Raw genomic sequence first — 17,641 nt, forward strand, 5'->3', positions numbered from 1 at the left:
TTGAGACACATGCGCTGATTTTAAATTTTTTTTAACGAAACCATTTCCTTTGCAAAAAAAAACATACGCAACGACGAACAAGGCCACGTTTGCGAGCAGAATCCAGAAAGTTGAACCACGCGTTCGAAGTATTGCGCATCTCTTCATGTGGGGCCACGTTGTGGCCCTTGATGAATCATTCCCAGGCGATCATCATCCCGTTGAATCATCACTCCACGCATCTTACTCGATAGATGGCGTTCGCTTCTGTTAAAAACAAAACAAAGGTGTGGGTTAGTTAATCGATAGCTGTCAATTTATATGCATGTTTGTTTAGTTTTCTGTGACACCATATATAACATATCTACTTATCTGCTGAATAAATATGGCTTATGAGCAGGAAGACCTGTATGAGAATGTGGTCTTCCGGAATTCGCAAATCGTTTATCCTCCAGATATGGCCAGCCACTTGACACCGACGAGTGTAGCCGATTCAAGGATATTTCGGTCGGATCCATGTCAAGAAACCTCGAAGCCTACTCGACCTCGCCAGAGTGTTTTAGATGCCTTTGATCCGGTACTACAGAGGAAATCTGTGGCATCGTCAAGTCGTCCAAAGCCCTCAGAAGTGTTAAAATTGAGTCATATTGACTTCACCGATCACTCTGAGCCACCTCCATTGCCCAAAAGGAATGCTAGCTTTAAGGTTCACCAGTATGACCCTGTAGCTATTGAAAATGGAAGAGTTGAATTCCAGACAAAGCAAGAAAAAGTTCCAGCAGTGGTTTTACCATGTGGTGAATCATCAACCACCAGTGAAGAAGAGGAAGAACTTCCTGCTTGCCCATCTGCACCCAAAAATGCAACACATAAGGAGAAGGTTAAAGTACTGATGAATAAAGTTGCTAACGTAGATTGGTTGACAGGGCGCAAGAGATATTCCACTACCACTATGCCACATATCAAAGAATCAGACATGACAGAGTCTGGAACAACACAATCATTGAAGCTTGGTACCACTGATACTTTAGGCCATGCAGGAATGCTTAACTGGAGCACAAGTGGAAGTAAAAAGGATCTGCAGAACTTGTGGACTGAACTAAAGAACCGTGTTTTGAGCGCATTCACCGGCCAAACAACCGAGGCACCCATTTACGTGATAAATCTAGAAAAACTTGTGTCAATAGGTCTCTCAGGCACAGAGGAGTCACTCTTCTTTGAGCTAGCACATTCTAAAGAAAAATCCAAGCTCATTATAACTGTAAATACTGCAAAAGAACGCTTTAAGTGGATGGAATGGATATTAGAATCTGCTTACGGAGATTTATTCTCTTCCGAATTGCGGAAGTGCTTTACTCGAAGCGGTCGGGTATTTATCAAAGATGGCATAACTGGTGAATGGCAAATAGCTTGGCTGCTTATCCAATCCTACAGCAAAAAACTTTGGGTCAAAAAAACAGCTGGCCTAATCGTCTGTGAAGATTTACGTAAGGTTCACTCAGTGTCTCAGTTGAGCGATGGCGGGGGTAGTCCTTACGCCCTTCAAGTTGGTTCACCAATAGTTATCCATTGGCCAGACCACACCTGCTACATCCAAAGTGATCTCAAAGCTGAGACAGAAGCATGGTTTCTTCTTAGCCGCGCTGTGGCACTTCAATCTGGCACCGATTTGGAAGATCACCAACTAACAGCAGACGATGTTCCTGTTTTGGTGGAATGTTGTATTAAATTCATTGAAACCTATGGTATGCTTACCGAGGGTATTTATAGAAGGAGTGGAGTTCAATCTAAAATCAACCGATTGCTCGTCGGACTTCGCTATGACGCTTGGAATGTCCACATCTCGTGCGAAGAGTACACTGAACACGACGTTGCTAACGTCCTGAAACGGTTTTTTCGCACGTTACCTGAGCCGTTGCTCACAAATGAGCTCTATTCCCAGTGGATTGACGGGCTGGCCCTGGAAAGTCACGAACATCAGTTGGAACTCTACAAGCATCTAATCAGTGGGCTGCCACATGTTAATAGGCGAACCCTACGCAAACTCCTTGGTCATCTACACGCAGTACAAAATAAATGCGAAAAGAACTTGATGTCAGTCAGTAATTTGGCAGCCCTTTGGGGGCCTAATTTGATGACTGTCGAAAGTGCACGTGACCATACTTCGAACTTCAGGTACGATTAAAAATTTTTACTTGAGAAAAATTATTGTTACCATTAACCCGCCTCGATTTTTTTGCAGTCACACGAACGCTGAAACGGACGTAGTACTTCAATTGATTCAGTATTATCCCTGGCTTTTTGACGTTGATCGGGAAAAGTTGGCGGTAAATGATCAGATCTCGGAAATGCAAGAAAGGTTAGAACAGGGTGCGTTTGCCAAAAAAACTGCAGGAGATATTCGTACGTGGATCTTTAGCGAAATGATAGACCAAGATATCGCCGTCGAGGTTAGTTTTCAATGTTATCAGCGTAGATGGAGTAAATCGTAAATGACGCTGTTTCCCCCACAGATAGGACCAAGGGTAAAAGTTTGCGACGTCATACCTGGATTACGACCAGCCCACCATAAAGCAAATAGTGCTATCCTGATGGAGTCTATATGTCAGGGTGATCTCAGAAGACCGCTTCAGTTCAAAGAGTTATTACTTCCGGCTTTACTCAAATGGGCGGACTGGTCTGAAGAGTATCGCAAAGATAATCAACTTGTTTTTGGCCAACATCCCACCATTGCGAAGCTCTGTGATAACGACAAGGTGAGATGTTGAAACTTTTATGATACTTCCTTTAACCTCGATGATCAACATTCATGTTTCACAGAGTTTGTCACCCAAATCTATTTTCGAGGTCCATTACTCCGGACCCAAAAACAAAGGTTTCCGACAGTGTCCTTTTGAATTCTGTCAAGCCAGATTTACCCTTCTCAAAGATCTGAAGGTTAATTTTGCTTCTGTCGTAATTCAATGCAAAAAGTTAATAAAAAAACACAATCTTATAATAGAATCATACCATATACGGTCGTTGGGATTTGGAGAATATCTTGTGGTACCTTGGAAGCGATTCAAGGCGCAACGCTCCCACAAAGTAATAAGCTTTTCGCTTACCAAGAAGCTAACTGACCTAAACTGCAAAATCTTTCTTTCCAGGTGGTGCATTACCTTTATCGAGCGAGATGTTCCTGTGCCCAAAAAGTATGGAAGAAGCGGTGTCACATGCTGCAATAATTTGTTAATGAGTTCTTTTCTTTTCCCTAAAGGGGCCACCTGTTTCTTGGTCATTGTATGGCTTTCGCAATGGAGACCGACTACTTGACGTTTCTGAAATCTCTCATCCTTACCGAATTTGAGGGTGGCCTTTCGGGATTCGTCGTTTGACGACAGCCACAGATATTTCAGATGCACACATTTTCCAAATCATCAGATACTTATTCGCAGAACAAAAAACTATAGTCTATCTTACACATCTCTACGGGACGAAGATGTCCTGAAGAGGAAATTTTCGACAATGATGTTTTATCGGCAAACATTTACGACATCCAGGAATGTTTCTCACGCCATCAACTGCAATATATACTTAAGTTAAATTTCTGTAACTAGAAATTGAACGCACTAGCGATTTCTCGCTCACATATTTGGGTTTTATAATACCTTTTCCGTGCAATTTTTATGCCATTTCACCGAACGTCCCCTGTATCAGAAGAGTTGGAAGTGGAAGCGTTGAATTGAAGTTAAATCCTTTTCTCTCTGGTGGTCAGGCAGACGTTTTCTTTCCATAGTTCTCAAGAATATTTGGGACCACCAAGTGATTTTTTTTAAAACTCTGATCTTAAAATCCTTTTCTCGTTAAAGAAAACGATTTGCTGTTTCTAAATGTTAGGCACAGAACATGAAAAGAAAAGCCAAATACACATTATAATTTTAAATGGTAAATAAAAACAAAAATCCCGATTGGACGTGTTCATATTTACAAAATTTTTGTACAAATCTGAGTTTTGGTATGAAATGACCACAGTGGTGTATGATAATTACTGAAAAAGTGAAAGCTTTCCTCGATCATGTCCACTTGTAGAAACGTGCATTCTTTTCGGACAAGGCGGCAACAAAATGGACGCCATTAACGCGGATAGGAAGGAGATCCAGAACAGGATCTGAACAGGGCAGTTTTTGAAGCACTGCTGACGAGTTAACATCCCACAGCGAAATACACTGTGCAGCCTCCTGATGGGCAGCCACTATTAACTGCTTACCTAAAACAATAATTAAATCAAACGCAACAATTGATATGTCGAATGGTTAGGGTACAAAGGTGGATTAATGTCGAAATGAATCGGTTACTACCTTCAGTGGAGCCTGGAGCAGTAAGGAGGCACGAACGCGAAAGCAACTTTTGTTGTGTTCCAGCTTGAATAGTCGTAATGGCATGACTACTGCAAATACCATTGGACGAATCGCTGCCCAGAATGGTCCACGAAGGAGCACAGACAGTATGGCGAGCCTAGTTCAGTCATCAGGTAACATGATTCAAGATTCATAAAAAAAATATGTTAAATAATAATGAATAGTTACCTGCGGATGAGCGTTGCTGGGCCTGGAAGACGCAAGAAAATGGCGTGTTTCTGGTTCAACGCAAAGCGACGTAAACGATCCATCCAAAGGCAGCGGATGTGCAACAAAGCCGTCTGTTCGTGACTCGTGAAAGACGCACGACTGTAGACGTTGAACGAAGAGCCCGCCTCTTGGGAAAGTAGTCACCGGACTAGAAATAAGAAATACAATATTTAATCCGGATTACTATGATGGCCGACTGACAGAGATGTCAAACTCACCTGAACGGAAGGTACGCAAGGCCTGTGACAGGTGACATACTACTTGGCTCCGACCAGCAGTCAACTGCATCACCGGGCTTTCTGGTATCATAGAGCAAGACTTTTCCAGTACCCGTTCCAACGAAAAACTGGTATTTATTGTCGGCATTCCAAGCGCAACTCCAAAGAGGCGAATCGCAGGAATACGAAGTAACTGCAATGTCACTATGGACGTTTACCAGCTTGGCCGTTTTATCTAACGAAACTGTTAAAAGCAGATCGTTTTGTTCCAAGTGGAAAGCCATGTCGCGGATGGGTTTCCTGTGAACGGCAATGTAGCCAACGGTACGAAATCCTCCCAAAGCGTTCACTTTCTTGACACCAGTGCCCGTCAAATGCGAGTTTGTTCCAGCATAAGACACTACTAGTAGTGTTAAATGCTCGCTATAGGACATGACGCGGCATTGACCTTCTTTACACAGTTCTAATGTAGAATCAAGAACTAGACGGCGGCCTAAGATTCCAGGAGGCTGAGACCCAAATAGAGGACCTGCCCCTGCTAAAGGTAACTCAGCACCCTGGCCGCTGGCTGCTAAACAGGCCCCTGACAGGGCTGCCCGACATTGCTGGAGTTCGTGTTGCAATCGTAATATATCTTGCTCTTTGGCTGTCATTTGAATCTGAAGTTTGTGGTATTCTAATTCTAGCCTACGTCGATTTTCTTTTTCGTGCTCCAGCGCTGCCAAGGCCCTGTCTCTTTCTGTGGTATCTATTGCCTGCAATTAACCAATCCAAATTAATTATTTAAAAAGGCTTTCTAGATGAGTAATTATTACCTTTAAATTTCTAACATAAATAGGTCTAATATCCTTCTTTTGAGCTGATTCATTGCACTGGGGACACCTGGCTCCCTTACCACCAGAGTGAACCCAGCGTTCTATGCAAGCTTGGCCAAACAAATGTCCACATTTTAAAGAGACAACTCTGTGAGATCCAGAATTGCTCCAAACATCAAAACAAACTGGGCAAACCTATAGAAATGCCAAAAGTATGAGATTAATTTCTTTGAAATCATATACTTGGGAGCAAACATACTTGACCATCTTCTTCATCTTCAACTATAGATTTGTCTTTTTTTTCTAAAAGGAAACCTCCTTCAGCATCTGATTTAGCTTTTCTTAAAGGGGGTCCAGCCTCTTCCATTTCCTCCTCCTCATTATCTTCATCTGTACAACAAGAAAAATTACATAAATAATTGCAATATTAGTTACGAGCAAAAAACAAATCTAGTTATACCTCTAGCTCTGCGGCGTCTACTTGTAATCAATATGGGAGACAATGGTCCATTATTCTCTGTTAAACTCTGCCGACTATCCTGATCCGTATGAACCTCATTGGTCACGTCCGATTCCACTGAGCCAATTCTATTTTCCGTAGAGGCAGTTTGGACAACAATAACACTTGCTCTTTGGTTACGTTGTTCAAGTGAGGGACCTGCAACTTGGACTTCTACCGGATCAGCAGCAGTTAGCCTTGCTGCAAATTCGTCAAAGTCACTGGCCATACTTAAGTTATTTTACTAAGCTTTGATTAACACATTGGGTATGCACGGAACGATAAATAAATTAAAAGAAAAACGAAATGGGAGAGTAGTAGTTGGTCAACAAAACTTATCATAAAAGAAATTTTCATTCACTACTACGCCATCTTTGAGATGTTGGCAAACAATACTGAAAAAGTAATAGGTGGCGCTTTTGTCGACTAGCACAGAGCCAAGAACTTTGCGGGAAATGCAAAATCATTTTATAAATACTCACGGCATATGAGATTAAATTAAAAATGGCAAATTATACTAGGGCAAAAAAATTTTAATTGAATTTTTAGCTTATGGAAAGGGTGACTTTCTGACGTGGATGATACCTTAATCGTTTGCTTATTTCTATCAACCAAAGCTCAACTATATAAAGGCTAAAGACACTAACAAATTGCTTAATCCATTATTCAGCGGGTTATTAATCTCAACAATTAGTTACCACGTGTTCGATGTGAAAAAAAGTGGAATTCACGGTTAGCAAAGATCTCCTAGCACAAATGCCGAAGTTAGTGTTGTGAAATTTCTCACTTGCAGCCATTGTTTAAAAAATAACATAAAAAATGAATAAAGTACGTAGAGCTTACCATTTATGGTGAGCAATCGAAGTTCGAAAATCTAATTCCTGTTGTGTAACGTAAGTCACTGTCCAGATAATTGCTGTCACTTCGTTAGATAATAGATTCCAACTTCCAACAGGAATAGTGGGATGGCAGAAAGATATTACAGAAGGCGGAGATTAATTACTAGTATAAATACTCAAGGTTTCATCATTAACCGTCCAGCTAAAGCATATGAATTGCTTTCACTCACACGGCTTACCCATCATGCGCTTCTTGTGGATGACAAGTTTTCTCTTACTTTGTGTAGGTGGAAAAGCTCAGCACTTAAAAAATCCGGCTTCGTTTATGTCCCTAGACAATGAAGAAATTCTTGAAAAGTTAATGGAGTCCATTACGCAGCAATTAGAAGATACCAGAGCCATTGATGATGTTACCTCTGTGCTTCATAAAGTTTTTGCGGCACTCAAATCCTCTTCGTTTCCGACGGCCGTGGCAACCAATATCAGTGAAAAATGTCTGACAGACAGTCAATTTTATGTTCACAGTCTTTACTCCAACCGCAGCCTATGGGCCTTGCAAAGTAAGTGAAATTTAGAAGAATTATTACTTTTCTTTGACTCATCTAAATTACCTAAGTTCAAGCAATGCGCATAGCAGCTTCGTTTCAATGAGATACTATCTCATATTGCGTCATATGATGGACATATGACGGTTTCTCTAAAACAACGTTGCAAAGGTCGATTACCATCGTATTTGTTTTAAATCATTCGTCACTATGTTCGTAAAACAAGAAGATCCGATAAGAACGTTACGAGACAGTACCTAATGTGTGACATAGCATTTTGTGAACAGTAATACATTCCACAATACTCCATAATGGAATTAAAGGAATTGTTAGTGTTAAATGGCTTGAGAAACAATCTTTTACCTAAATTACTTACCACTAATCCTCCAGTGCAAGAGTCTTCGGCACAACTACCACCAGGGCTTTTTGGAGCTAATAACATTCATGCTGATGGGCTCTTCGACGAATGTCTGGCTGTTCGGGCACCAGGCTTTGACGGACAGTATTGCAACGTTTTCCTCATGCCACAACGTGTCGATGAATCGGAAATCCTTCCACCTACAGAAATAAATGACAAGAACAACTTCATAACAATTTTTCAGATCTTGGGCAATCTTCTTGGAACGGATCGAACCGAACCCAAATGGACAATTGCCGATTCAAATACTTACATTTACCCAAGCACCACATTCTGCCTTCCATCGTCTTGCAGTGCTGATGACCTGGGACAAGCTGTCGCCCAACTTATTGGAAGTTACGTCATCGCCAATAGATCTCTGGTGACCGTGACAGATGAACAGTATTGCTTCAAAGAGAGTAACGATCCTCCACCCTTCGACGGTGTCACTATCACAGTCATGTAGTTTAAAAAATCAGAAATGACCTAAGGAATAAAATTAACATATCTTTTTAATGTATTATTGATAGAGTGGTTTTGAGCCTTGTGGGTTTAGTGGTTGTTGCAGCGACTATTCACGAAGCCTGGCGGATGTACTGCGGGACCGATTTTGACTTAAAAACAGATGGCAAGGCTCTGAGTGCATTGCACTGCTTCTCGGCTCTAAGTAATGGACGAAAAATTCTTTCGATGAAAGTGTCTGCTTCCTCTGCAAATGATAATTTGGGATGTATCCATGGCATCCGCTTTTTCTCCACTTGCTGGGTTGTTTTGGGCCACACCTTTTCACTTGCTGCCAGCCGGACTATGAATCGAAAAGCTGTAGTAGAGGTAAATATTAGTAAGATTAAAATCTGATTCTCAATCAATAAAATATTTGTTTTGTTTGTGAAATATTCTAGGATTTCAAAACGTTTGGAATGCAAACCATTGGAAATGCTTCCGTTTCAGTTGACACCTTTTTCTTGATGAGCGGGTTGCTCGTCTCGTTCCTTCTGCTCCGTGAATTGGACCGCACCAAAGGAAAATTCAACGTCGGCCTTTATTATTTGCATCGCTATTTACGTTTGACCATCGTCTACGCCTTCGTTCTCGGTTTCGTTGCAGCCTTAATTGTCTACCTCGGAACAGGTCCTTATTGGTATAACGTGACTCTGTATTCAAACGCATGTCGCAACGCCTGGTGGAGACAGTTTCTTTACAGTAAAAACAATAATAATGCTTTATATTTAAAATATTAATACCTACTGATTTCCTCTTTCTCTTGGACAGTTAACAATTTGTTTCCAATTGATCCTGACTATGCGGTAAAACAATTCCTTTCAATTTCCTTTAACTGAGCTTCATCGTTTTTCATTGGATATCTTTCAGTGCATGGGACAAACGTGGTATCTGGCTGTAGATATGCAACTCTTTGTCATCTCTCCTCTGATCGTGTATCCACTTTGGCGTTGGAAGAAACCAGGGCTGGCATGGCTTGCCTTTATTGCTCTTCTATGTCAAGCGAGTATTTTCTTCGTTTACGCTAGAGACGACCTCAGTGCCACCCTTTGGGTCACACGCACGTATTGAGCTAGAACATCAATTTCCTAAGATTATTGATTAAATTTTCTTTTTAAATTTAGTGATGAATTAGTCAATTTTGCTAATTATTTTGATCACTACTACGTGAAACCGTGGACTAGAGCACCACCCTACCTGATCGGCATATGGGCCGGCTGGTATTTGCATGTTACCAAGGAGTCACAGCAACGTCTGTCCAAAGTAAATAATATTAAAACAGTTTATGATTAAAAAATATTTACCATAATGCTTTTATATGCAATATGTTGTGTAAGCTTATGGTTAGTTTAGGCTGGACCCTGTCCACTGCTGTTGGTCTGGCTATCGTTTACGGGTTGACGCCCTATGTCGACCAGGATCAAGTGCCAGTTGTGAGTCCTGTTGTCGAAATGACTTATGGGCCTTTACATAGAACAGCTTGGGCTTTTGTTATTGCCTGGATTATTTTTGCTTGTTCTCGTGGCTATGGAGGTACATGCCATTTGAACTTTGATCACGTTTGATTGCGATAGTAATTTGACATCCATGACTCACAGGTTTTGTTAACCGATTGCTGTCGTGGAAGGGGTTCCTACCGTTGGGTCGGTTAACGTATTGCGTTTACCTCATTCACTTCGACTATTTGACCGTATTCTACGCTGCGCTGCGCAAGCGTTTCTACTACGCGTTGCTGGACCAGTTTACAACTTGTTTTGGAACTCTCCTTATTTGCTTCGGAATGGCCTTTGTGGTGTCTGTCACGTTAGAGGCATCTTTCCTCAACTTGGAAAAGCTCATCTTCTCTTCGAGGCCTAAAAGTGATCTAAGAAATTTTTATTAATAAAAGCTCTCACGTCGTTAATAAAACTTTATGATTGAATTACAGGCAAACCACAAGGAGAAGTAATTGATCCTTCTGTTGACATCAAAACAAAATGTTAAAACATACCTTGATGAGCAGGAGGATACAACCTTATAAATTTTTCTTAAAAATTTGAATTCTTTTAATCCAAAATTTGTCTCGTTAATACATTTACTACTAATCAATTGAGTATTTTTCTCAGTATAGCTGCCAACGCGATTTTACTAAAATTAATGAGAAATAAGATGAGTACGTAGATTCTATGCCGGATAGAGCTATGCCATTGTGATAACAGAAACCCATACTGTCAAAAAACGTTACGCCTTTTTCCATCTGATAAGATTATAACTGACAAGTGAAAAATGTGCCAAACCCGTTCAGAACCTGGATAATCATCGGAAGCTTATAAAAACAATCGCTAGTCAACTAGTTAAACGTACCGAGCTTTTTACAGTTTCGCAGGGGCAACATGGATTCTACATGGATGCTTCTTTTTCTTGTAGTCTCGTTTGGAGTGGAATCCCATCAGCTTATGAATGAAGGTTTGTCCATACCGCCGGACGCTGGCAAAGTCCTGGAATTCTTCGAACATACCATTCTGAAACCGTTAGAAAACATGGAAACTACCAATGATTTTGCTACTTTACTTCACGACGTTTTTGTTACACTGAAATCTTCTTCGTTTCCAACCGCCGTGGCCACCAACATCAGCGAAAAATGTCTAAATGATAGCCAGTTTTACGTTCATAATCTGTACACTAATCGGAGCTTGTGGGCCTTGCAAAGTAAGTTGAAATTTCAGCAAATCAATCTGCAAAAGCATTTAAAAAATACGATGAATAAGACATGCTTTCACCCTTTTCCTTCCTTCATAATGTTAATTCAGTTTGGTGTTAAACACATTCCTATTACAACGTAGTATTTATGTAGCGGTTTATCCTCAAAACTGATAAGAAGGTCGTTCATCCCAATTGCTGATCGTGTCACTTATCTGTTATGATTGAATCTCGTGCTGTACGCAATCCTATCAATGGTGGCACACAAAAATATGCAGAATTCCAATGTTTTTGATTACATTAGTGCAAGAGTCATCCGGTCAGCTACCACCAGGATTGTTTGGATCTTTCAACGTACAAGCAGACGGATTGTTTGACGAATGCCAGGCCGTTCAGGCACCTGATTTTAAGGGGCAGTACTGCAGAGTCTTTTTCAAAACTGCACCAGTCGACCAATCGGAACTACTTCCACCGGAATCGCACAACGAACGAAGCAATTACATAACACTTTTCCAAATCCTAGGCGAATTTTTAGGATCAGATCGCGTCGAACCGAAATTATCTGAAGCAAATTCATACACTTACTTGTTGCCCAGCATCAGTTTTTGCATTCCTTCATCTTGTAGTGCTGATGATGTCGGTCATGCCGTTGCTGAACTTGTTGGGACATACGTCATCGCCAATAAATCTATCGTGACCGTGACAGACGAACAGTATTGCTTCAAAGAGAATAATGATCCACCACCTTTCGATGGCGCCACCATAACAGTCATGTAGATATAAATCCAACATTTTCCTGTAATTAGCCTAAAACGAAATCATCAATTTGTATAATTGTAAACAGAGTGGTGTTGAGCGTTATTGGCTTACTGGTTGTCTTGGCGACTATTCACGAAGCTTGGCGAATATTTTTTGGCGTTCCTTTTGACAGCCAGTTGGACGACTTCAAAATACGTGCATTGCATTGCTTCTCGGCTATAACCAATGGAAGAAAAATCATTTCGATGAAAGTCAGTGTTTCGTCAGCGAACGATAATATCGGCTGCATTCATGGTATCCGCTTTTTCTCCACTTGTTGGGTTGTTTTGGCACATAGTTGGAGCTTTTTAGGTTCTAAAACTATGAATCCAAGAGCAGTTCTGATGGTGACTTTTTTTTCTTTCTAAAATAAATTTCGTCAATAGAATTAATTAGATCTGATTGCAGGATGCTTATGGTTGGGTTATGCAACCTATTACCAATGGATCCGTTTCAGTTGACACGTTTTTCTTGATGAGCGGCTTGCTTGTCTCTTTCCTTCTTCTCCGCGAACTGGACAACAACAAAGGAAAGTTCAACATCGGTCTCTACTATTTGCATCGATATTTACGATTGACGATCGTATACGCTTTCATCCTTGGCTCCATTGCAACTCTAATAGTTTACCTCGGAACGGGCCCTAATTGGTACACTGTAACTCAATATTCAAATGCTTGCCGTATCGCTTGGTGGAGGAACTTTCTCTACAGTCAGTTTAAGCTTCGCTTGTTTTTCAATTTAAATATTAACTAATTTCCAAAATTAAATTTCTACAGTTAATAATCTCTTTCCGTACGACTCCCGTTACGCAGTAGGCTAATTCAATTTTGTTTTCGTCCTAAGGCACTCAATCTAACCTAACTTTCGATAACAGTGCGTAACGCAATCGTGGTATCTGGCAGCTGATACCCAGCTTTTCATCATCGCCCCGCTACTGGTTTATCCACTCTGGCGCTGGAAAAAATTTGGACTTGCATTTTTGGCCTTTGTTGCATTTGCCTGTCACGCTTTTATCTTCTACCTTTACGCTAGAGATGATCTACCCCCCAGTTACTTCTTCACACGACCGTATTATAAAGGCAATTGATGTCCTTAGTATCGAACTAACTTATTGACATACTTCTAATGCAGTGACAGCCATACCTATGAAACATCAGATAGCTACTTTAATAACTATTATTACAAACCGTGGACTCGAGCGCCACCTTACATGGTAGGCATCTGGACGGGCTGGTATTTACACGTCACCAAGCATTCTTCATTTCGACTGTCAAAAGTAAATAATAAAACTACATAAATACCAAATGATGCATTAATAGTAATATTACTTTAATGGTTATCTTGAAAGCTTGTAGTCAGTTTAGGATGGACGCTTTCTACTACTGTTGGTCTGGCGGTTGTTTATGGTTTGGCACCCTACGTTGATCAACGTGAAGTACCCGAGATAAGTCCGGCTGTAAAGATGACCTATGGTCCTCTAAGTCGAACTGCATGGGCCTGCGTAATAGCCTGGATCATCTTTGCCTGTTCCCATGGCTATGGAGGTACAAAAAAAAATTATTAATTAAAGAGGCCGGATTGAAAATGCAGTTTGTTTATGTTACGTTCAGGTTTTGTTAACAATATCCTGTCATGGAAGGGATTTTTACCATTAGGCCGTATAACTTATTGCGTTTACTTGATCCATTACGATTACATCAACCTCTTCTATTCCGCCATGCGCAAGCAATATTATTACACATTATTTGGACAGCTAACCATTTACTTCGGTATCCTCGTCATTGTTTTCGGATTGGCTTTTGGGATCTCTGTTTGTTTTGAGGCATCTTTCCTCAATTTAGAAAAGCTTCTGTTTTCTTGGAAACCAAAAAGTAATTCGTCAATCAAATTATCTCACAAAGCTCAATGCAATATTATCATCATTTACAGGTACATCACATGGACAAACAGGTGCACCTTCAGTTACTGACAGCAAGAGAGTTTAAGCACGCAAAACACACTATATCTGAAACTAAACAAGATATGTTTTTAGGATTTTGATGCGACACAAAAGACAAAATACATGTCTACAGAAAATTTGTTGTTTCTTCTATAATCACGATTTAACGGAATAATAACGTGAAACGACGTGATCAAATTCGATCGGAATTTTTCCACTGCCCAACGAACGTTTTAGGCTAAGCTATGCTGTTTGATGCCTGCAACTTCCAGGAATGCACGCATCCATAAGGTACAACACAGAAGATTTGGTACAACGTCAAAATTTCATTCTCCAGGCGAGGTTCGAACTCGCGACCTCGGCATTTCTTTCTTTTCAGTTTAACCCTGCATTGATGATTAGCATCATTGAATTACTGTCTATAAGTACCATGCGCTAACCAACTGCGCCACTGGAGACATTAATAGAACAACGATAAGCATACGAATTTCAAATCTCTGCCCTACGTCATGTGTTGCTATTTGCTTTTACGACACCTAGGGTTTTATGCATCAGAAAATGTCTTTAAAATTGCACTAAAAGTAGAGTAGCAGATGATGGATTTTAGGATCTTTTTTCCCGCCTGGCGAAAATAGCAAAAACAATGTGGTAATTACTTTACGTACTGTACATTTTTGCACGGACAAAGACTGAAAGAGCTTAATGAGACATTGGAGATGGAATGCATTATTCATTTTGTATACTGGGCTAAATCTGAGTTGAAATCAGAGAAAAGGCGTGACGCGAAAAAGCTAGATTTATCTTACTCGTATCTTAAAGATCATCGTCAATTATCTAAAGACATCTATGCGAACAAAACGTATAGCAGAGTGGCGCAGCGGAAGCGTGCTGGGCCCATAACCCAGAGGTCCGTGGATCGAAACCACGCTCTGCTAAACGTATTGTTTTTGCAAAAGTGACATTATATAGAGTAGGACTATCTAATGAATGAGCGCCACAGACCAAAATTTTCGTTAAAAAACTCACACAGCGACACATCGGTTGGCCCAGAAACTGACACGATGATTGAAACAGAACAATATCGACGATTTTGTCTTACCTGGTTGGAATGAAGTGGACGAACACTATTTGGAAGTGGCAACTGAAAACTGTGGGCACGTGTCTTGTATCCATTTCAGTTGTTTTCGGTAGCTCAGAACACGTTGAAAACTTCTGATAACTGAGATAACAACTACGTTTTGTTTTTCTGAAAATGTTTTTTTCTTACTCAACCCTTTTCCGACAAGACTAAAGTTCATGACTGCCACAATTAACGAAAACAGAAACACTAAAGGTTTTCATGCTCAATCGTCCTTGAGCAATGTTTTGGTACACCCGTGTCCATAAACGGAGCCCCCTCAAGTGGTGGGGAATGTTTTGTCCGCTGCAATTTTTGCAGTTGTTGTTTTCTACCCCCACCTCTCATTTGCTAGAGAAGAAAGGGGTTTCCATCACGTTGATGCAATGGTATCAACAGTGAACAAAAATTGCAGCGGTATAAAAGGTTTCCCGCCACTTGGCGGTGGTTCGATATATTATCGATGTATCGATATTCGATAAACACGACATGCAAAAATCATCTTAATAACTTTGTGTTGTATTCGTTTAACAGGAATGTTATTTCAATATCAAACTCTAACAATGCAAACAGATTGAGGAACGAAATAAGTCTAATTTAAGGAGCATTAGAGTGAGCAAAAAATCTGGAAGGGAGTATAAACGTATGAATGTCTCTGAGGGAGGAGACCAATGAAATCGTAGAGAGTTGACCTGGCAACAATAATGTAACGGACCAGTGCTCCAAATTAAATCTTTGATTAAGCAGATTCGCCTTTCCCTTTTACAATTTGATGAAGCCTACAATATGTCACGACAAGTAAATAGCGGACGGCTTTGATTCCATATCGGCCCATTTTCACGATACGACGGATATACGCTCGCCGGCACACATGCACATACCATTCGCGTGTTTATCGTAGATCAGAAGTCAGGAATTGGCTGGTTATTTGCGTTTTTTCAGCGCATCACGCCGAAGAAACTGTTGCATCATCCCACCAAAACGGATCCAAAACCAGGTTGGTACGACGTTACATGAAAACAGCTGCCAGAATTTACGAAATGTTTTTATTAAATGTGGAACAATCTAGAAGAAATTTGAAATTGACACACCTGTAATTCGTGCGACCAGTATCCAGTTGTCCGGTCGCAGATGCCTAATGTGGATAGGGCGCTCCGGACGAAAGTTTGTGCGTTTGGTACCAATACTGACTGTCTACCGATGAAGTCACTGAACTTGGTTAAATTGGTTGCTATGTAGAATGGAATAAGAGTTTGAACAGTAACCCCTGAGTTTCGCACTTCATGAGACAGCGCTCGCGAAAAGTAGTCCACATAAATCTGTAAATTCAAACCATTACTTTTTCTGAATGAAATTAGAGTTAAATAAAAAAAACAACTCACTTTGGAAGCGGAGTAGATGTTCATGTAAGGAAGCGGACCAACTGACGAGCTGGATGAAAGATTAACGATTGCTCCTCTGCGTCTTTGAAGCATTTGGGGCAACACTAACCAACACATCATGGTCAAGGAGCCCATGTTGATGTTGACATGCTGCCAGATTACGTCTTGACTAAGTTCGCATAGATCCATTGGCATCTCGTACATTACACCAACGTTGTTTACTGTTGCAAAAAAAAACAAAAAAAAACAGGTGAATGAGCATATATTCTTTTTTAGAAGTACTATAAGCAAATACCTAGCAATCCAATTTCCTTTCCACGAATAGCTTCTGAAATTTTATCAAAGATTGAGCGACCTTCACTAAAATCCACTTGAACAACTTGGGTCTCAACATGAAATTCTGCCTCTGTGAATCAATGGTGAATCAATAGCCTTTTACTATTTAATCAAGGAAACCAAAATTTATACCAATATCTTACCAATTTCTTGTGCTACCCTAGTAAGCTTTTCTATGCTTCTACTCATCAATATTATATTGACTCCAAGCCGAGCAAGTTCTCTGGCATACTCTTTTCCAATTCCATCAGTTGCTCCAGTGACAATAGCCCAAGGTCCATAATTTTCCTTAAAGTTGGTGAGAGAACGCAATTTGGACAGAAGGAAAATTCTGACAGCACTAAGGAATGCTACTGAGGTATCAACCGCCACCTTCCCCACAACAACTAGGCCCACAATAGCCAACATGTCTCTCAGACGTTCTGTTTTCTTGATAACCTCACCAGCCAGAAGCCGAAATGAATCAGAAGCTACAGCCATCTTCAGCGGTTGTTTATATAGACGAAAGCGATACACTAAAACGATAAAAGCAAGTAATGAAAGCTTCGGAAGGACTTCGTACCGTTAGGGCGTTTGACACATATAGCTATGCAAGCCTGGAAATAGACAAGTGTACCTTGTTTAAACCGGATTAGTAGACTAGGTTGCGTTTCTCTTCTATGATGATAGTACACTCTGCGGGAAAACTGTCTCAAACCCAAATGGATGTATCGTATTTTTAAGTTTCACGATACATGAATGCGTCTGTATTGGGTCAATTGTGCCCCTATCAACAGCCATCTGTAAGTCTACCTTTAACCACCAGGATATGGGATGTGAGAATTTTCATTTCGGCCTATTAAGGTCGTTATTGTGCCCTACCATCTATCATTTTGGGATTTTTAATTTTAAAAATATTCAAATTTCATTAAATGTTAGGATCTAGGCTCTCAAAATAATGAAACTGACTGATCAATGCTCTATCATGCTCTAGACATGGCGACCCTGGAT

At 40.5% G+C, this 17,641-nt stretch overlaps 5 protein-coding genes, 2 long non-coding RNA genes and 2 other non-coding genes across 9 annotated transcripts; 4 read left to right on the plus strand and 5 right to left on the minus strand.

Moving 5' to 3' along the window:
- Positions 1 to 183: 183 nt before the first annotated feature.
- On the plus strand, positions 184 to 3,926 carry LOC130693240 (arf-GAP with Rho-GAP domain, ANK repeat and PH domain-containing protein 1-like). Its single transcript, XM_057516363.2, has 7 exons — positions 184 to 2,154; positions 2,222 to 2,429; positions 2,493 to 2,735; positions 2,800 to 2,916; positions 2,981 to 3,063; positions 3,126 to 3,170; positions 3,236 to 3,926. Exons 1-7 carry the CDS (start codon positions 365 to 367, stop codon positions 3,351 to 3,353), a joined length of 2,604 nt encoding a protein of 867 aa, XP_057372346.1. The 5' UTR covers positions 184 to 364; the 3' UTR covers positions 3,354 to 3,926.
- On the minus strand, positions 3,923 to 6,575 carry LOC130693243 (E3 ubiquitin-protein ligase RFWD3-like). Its single transcript, XM_057516366.2, has 7 exons — positions 6,080 to 6,575; positions 5,879 to 6,009; positions 5,620 to 5,814; positions 4,805 to 5,559; positions 4,545 to 4,734; positions 4,317 to 4,473; positions 3,923 to 4,225 (listed from the first exon to the last, which is right to left on the minus strand). Exons 1-7 carry the CDS (start codon positions 6,345 to 6,347, stop codon positions 4,032 to 4,034), a joined length of 1,890 nt encoding a protein of 629 aa, XP_057372349.1. The 5' UTR covers positions 6,348 to 6,575; the 3' UTR covers positions 3,923 to 4,031.
- Positions 6,576 to 7,134: 559 nt separating this feature from the next.
- On the plus strand, positions 7,135 to 10,466 carry LOC130693899 (nose resistant to fluoxetine protein 6-like). Its single transcript, XM_057517111.2, has 10 exons — positions 7,135 to 7,517; positions 7,893 to 8,361; positions 8,430 to 8,730; positions 8,802 to 9,102; positions 9,172 to 9,206; positions 9,271 to 9,464; positions 9,525 to 9,663; positions 9,738 to 9,933; positions 9,999 to 10,259; positions 10,328 to 10,466. The coding sequence occupies exons 1-10, from the start codon at positions 7,169 to 7,171 to the stop codon at positions 10,381 to 10,383; spliced, it is 2,301 nt and encodes a 766-aa protein (XP_057373094.1). The 5' UTR covers positions 7,135 to 7,168; the 3' UTR covers positions 10,384 to 10,466.
- On the minus strand, positions 8,939 to 9,740 carry LOC130693900 (uncharacterized). Its single transcript, XR_009001801.2, has 3 exons — positions 9,598 to 9,740; positions 9,144 to 9,472; positions 8,939 to 9,079 (listed from the first exon to the last, which is right to left on the minus strand). It is a non-coding gene; the product is annotated as an uncharacterized LOC130693900 (long non-coding RNA).
- A 1-nt stretch (position 10,467) lies between the features above and the next one.
- Positions 10,468 to 13,339, minus strand: LOC132087807 (uncharacterized). The gene is made up of 4 exons (XR_009420616.1): positions 13,206 to 13,339; positions 13,088 to 13,144; positions 10,951 to 11,114; positions 10,468 to 10,885 (listed from the first exon to the last, which is right to left on the minus strand). It is a non-coding gene; the product is annotated as an uncharacterized LOC132087807 (long non-coding RNA).
- LOC130693172 (nose resistant to fluoxetine protein 6-like) lies at positions 10,739 to 13,940 on the plus strand. Its single transcript, XM_057516296.2, has 10 exons — positions 10,739 to 11,088; positions 11,384 to 11,852; positions 11,924 to 12,224; positions 12,286 to 12,586; positions 12,654 to 12,688; positions 12,752 to 12,945; positions 13,009 to 13,153; positions 13,226 to 13,421; positions 13,488 to 13,748; positions 13,807 to 13,940. The coding sequence occupies exons 1-10, from the start codon at positions 10,773 to 10,775 to the stop codon at positions 13,860 to 13,862; spliced, it is 2,274 nt and encodes a 757-aa protein (XP_057372279.1). The 5' UTR covers positions 10,739 to 10,772; the 3' UTR covers positions 13,863 to 13,940.
- Positions 13,941 to 14,145: 205 nt separating this feature from the next.
- Trnai-uau (transfer RNA isoleucine (anticodon UAU)) lies at positions 14,146 to 14,274 on the minus strand. Its single transcript has 2 exons — positions 14,237 to 14,274; positions 14,146 to 14,181 (listed from the first exon to the last, which is right to left on the minus strand). It is a non-coding gene; the product is annotated as a tRNA-Ile (tRNA).
- Positions 14,275 to 14,679: 405 nt separating this feature from the next.
- Trnam-cau (transfer RNA methionine (anticodon CAU)) lies at positions 14,680 to 14,751 on the plus strand. Its single transcript has one exon. It is a non-coding gene; the product is annotated as a tRNA-Met (tRNA).
- Positions 14,752 to 15,434: 683 nt separating this feature from the next.
- Positions 15,435 to 17,430, minus strand: LOC130693599 (inactive hydroxysteroid dehydrogenase-like protein 1). Its single transcript, XM_057516767.2, has 6 exons — positions 17,268 to 17,430; positions 16,795 to 17,166; positions 16,611 to 16,721; positions 16,316 to 16,536; positions 16,025 to 16,252; positions 15,435 to 15,956 (listed from the first exon to the last, which is right to left on the minus strand). Exons 2-6 carry the CDS (start codon positions 17,129 to 17,131, stop codon positions 15,858 to 15,860), a joined length of 996 nt encoding a protein of 331 aa, XP_057372750.1. The 5' UTR covers positions 17,132 to 17,166; positions 17,268 to 17,430; the 3' UTR covers positions 15,435 to 15,857.
- Positions 17,431 to 17,641: the final 211 nt, after the last annotated feature.

Source organism: Daphnia carinata, chromosome 3, assembly GCF_022539665.2.
Source record: "Daphnia carinata strain CSIRO-1 chromosome 3, CSIRO_AGI_Dcar_HiC_V3, whole genome shotgun sequence".
In the NCBI taxonomy this organism is placed as follows: Eukaryota; Metazoa; Arthropoda; class Branchiopoda; order Diplostraca; family Daphniidae; genus Daphnia; species Daphnia carinata.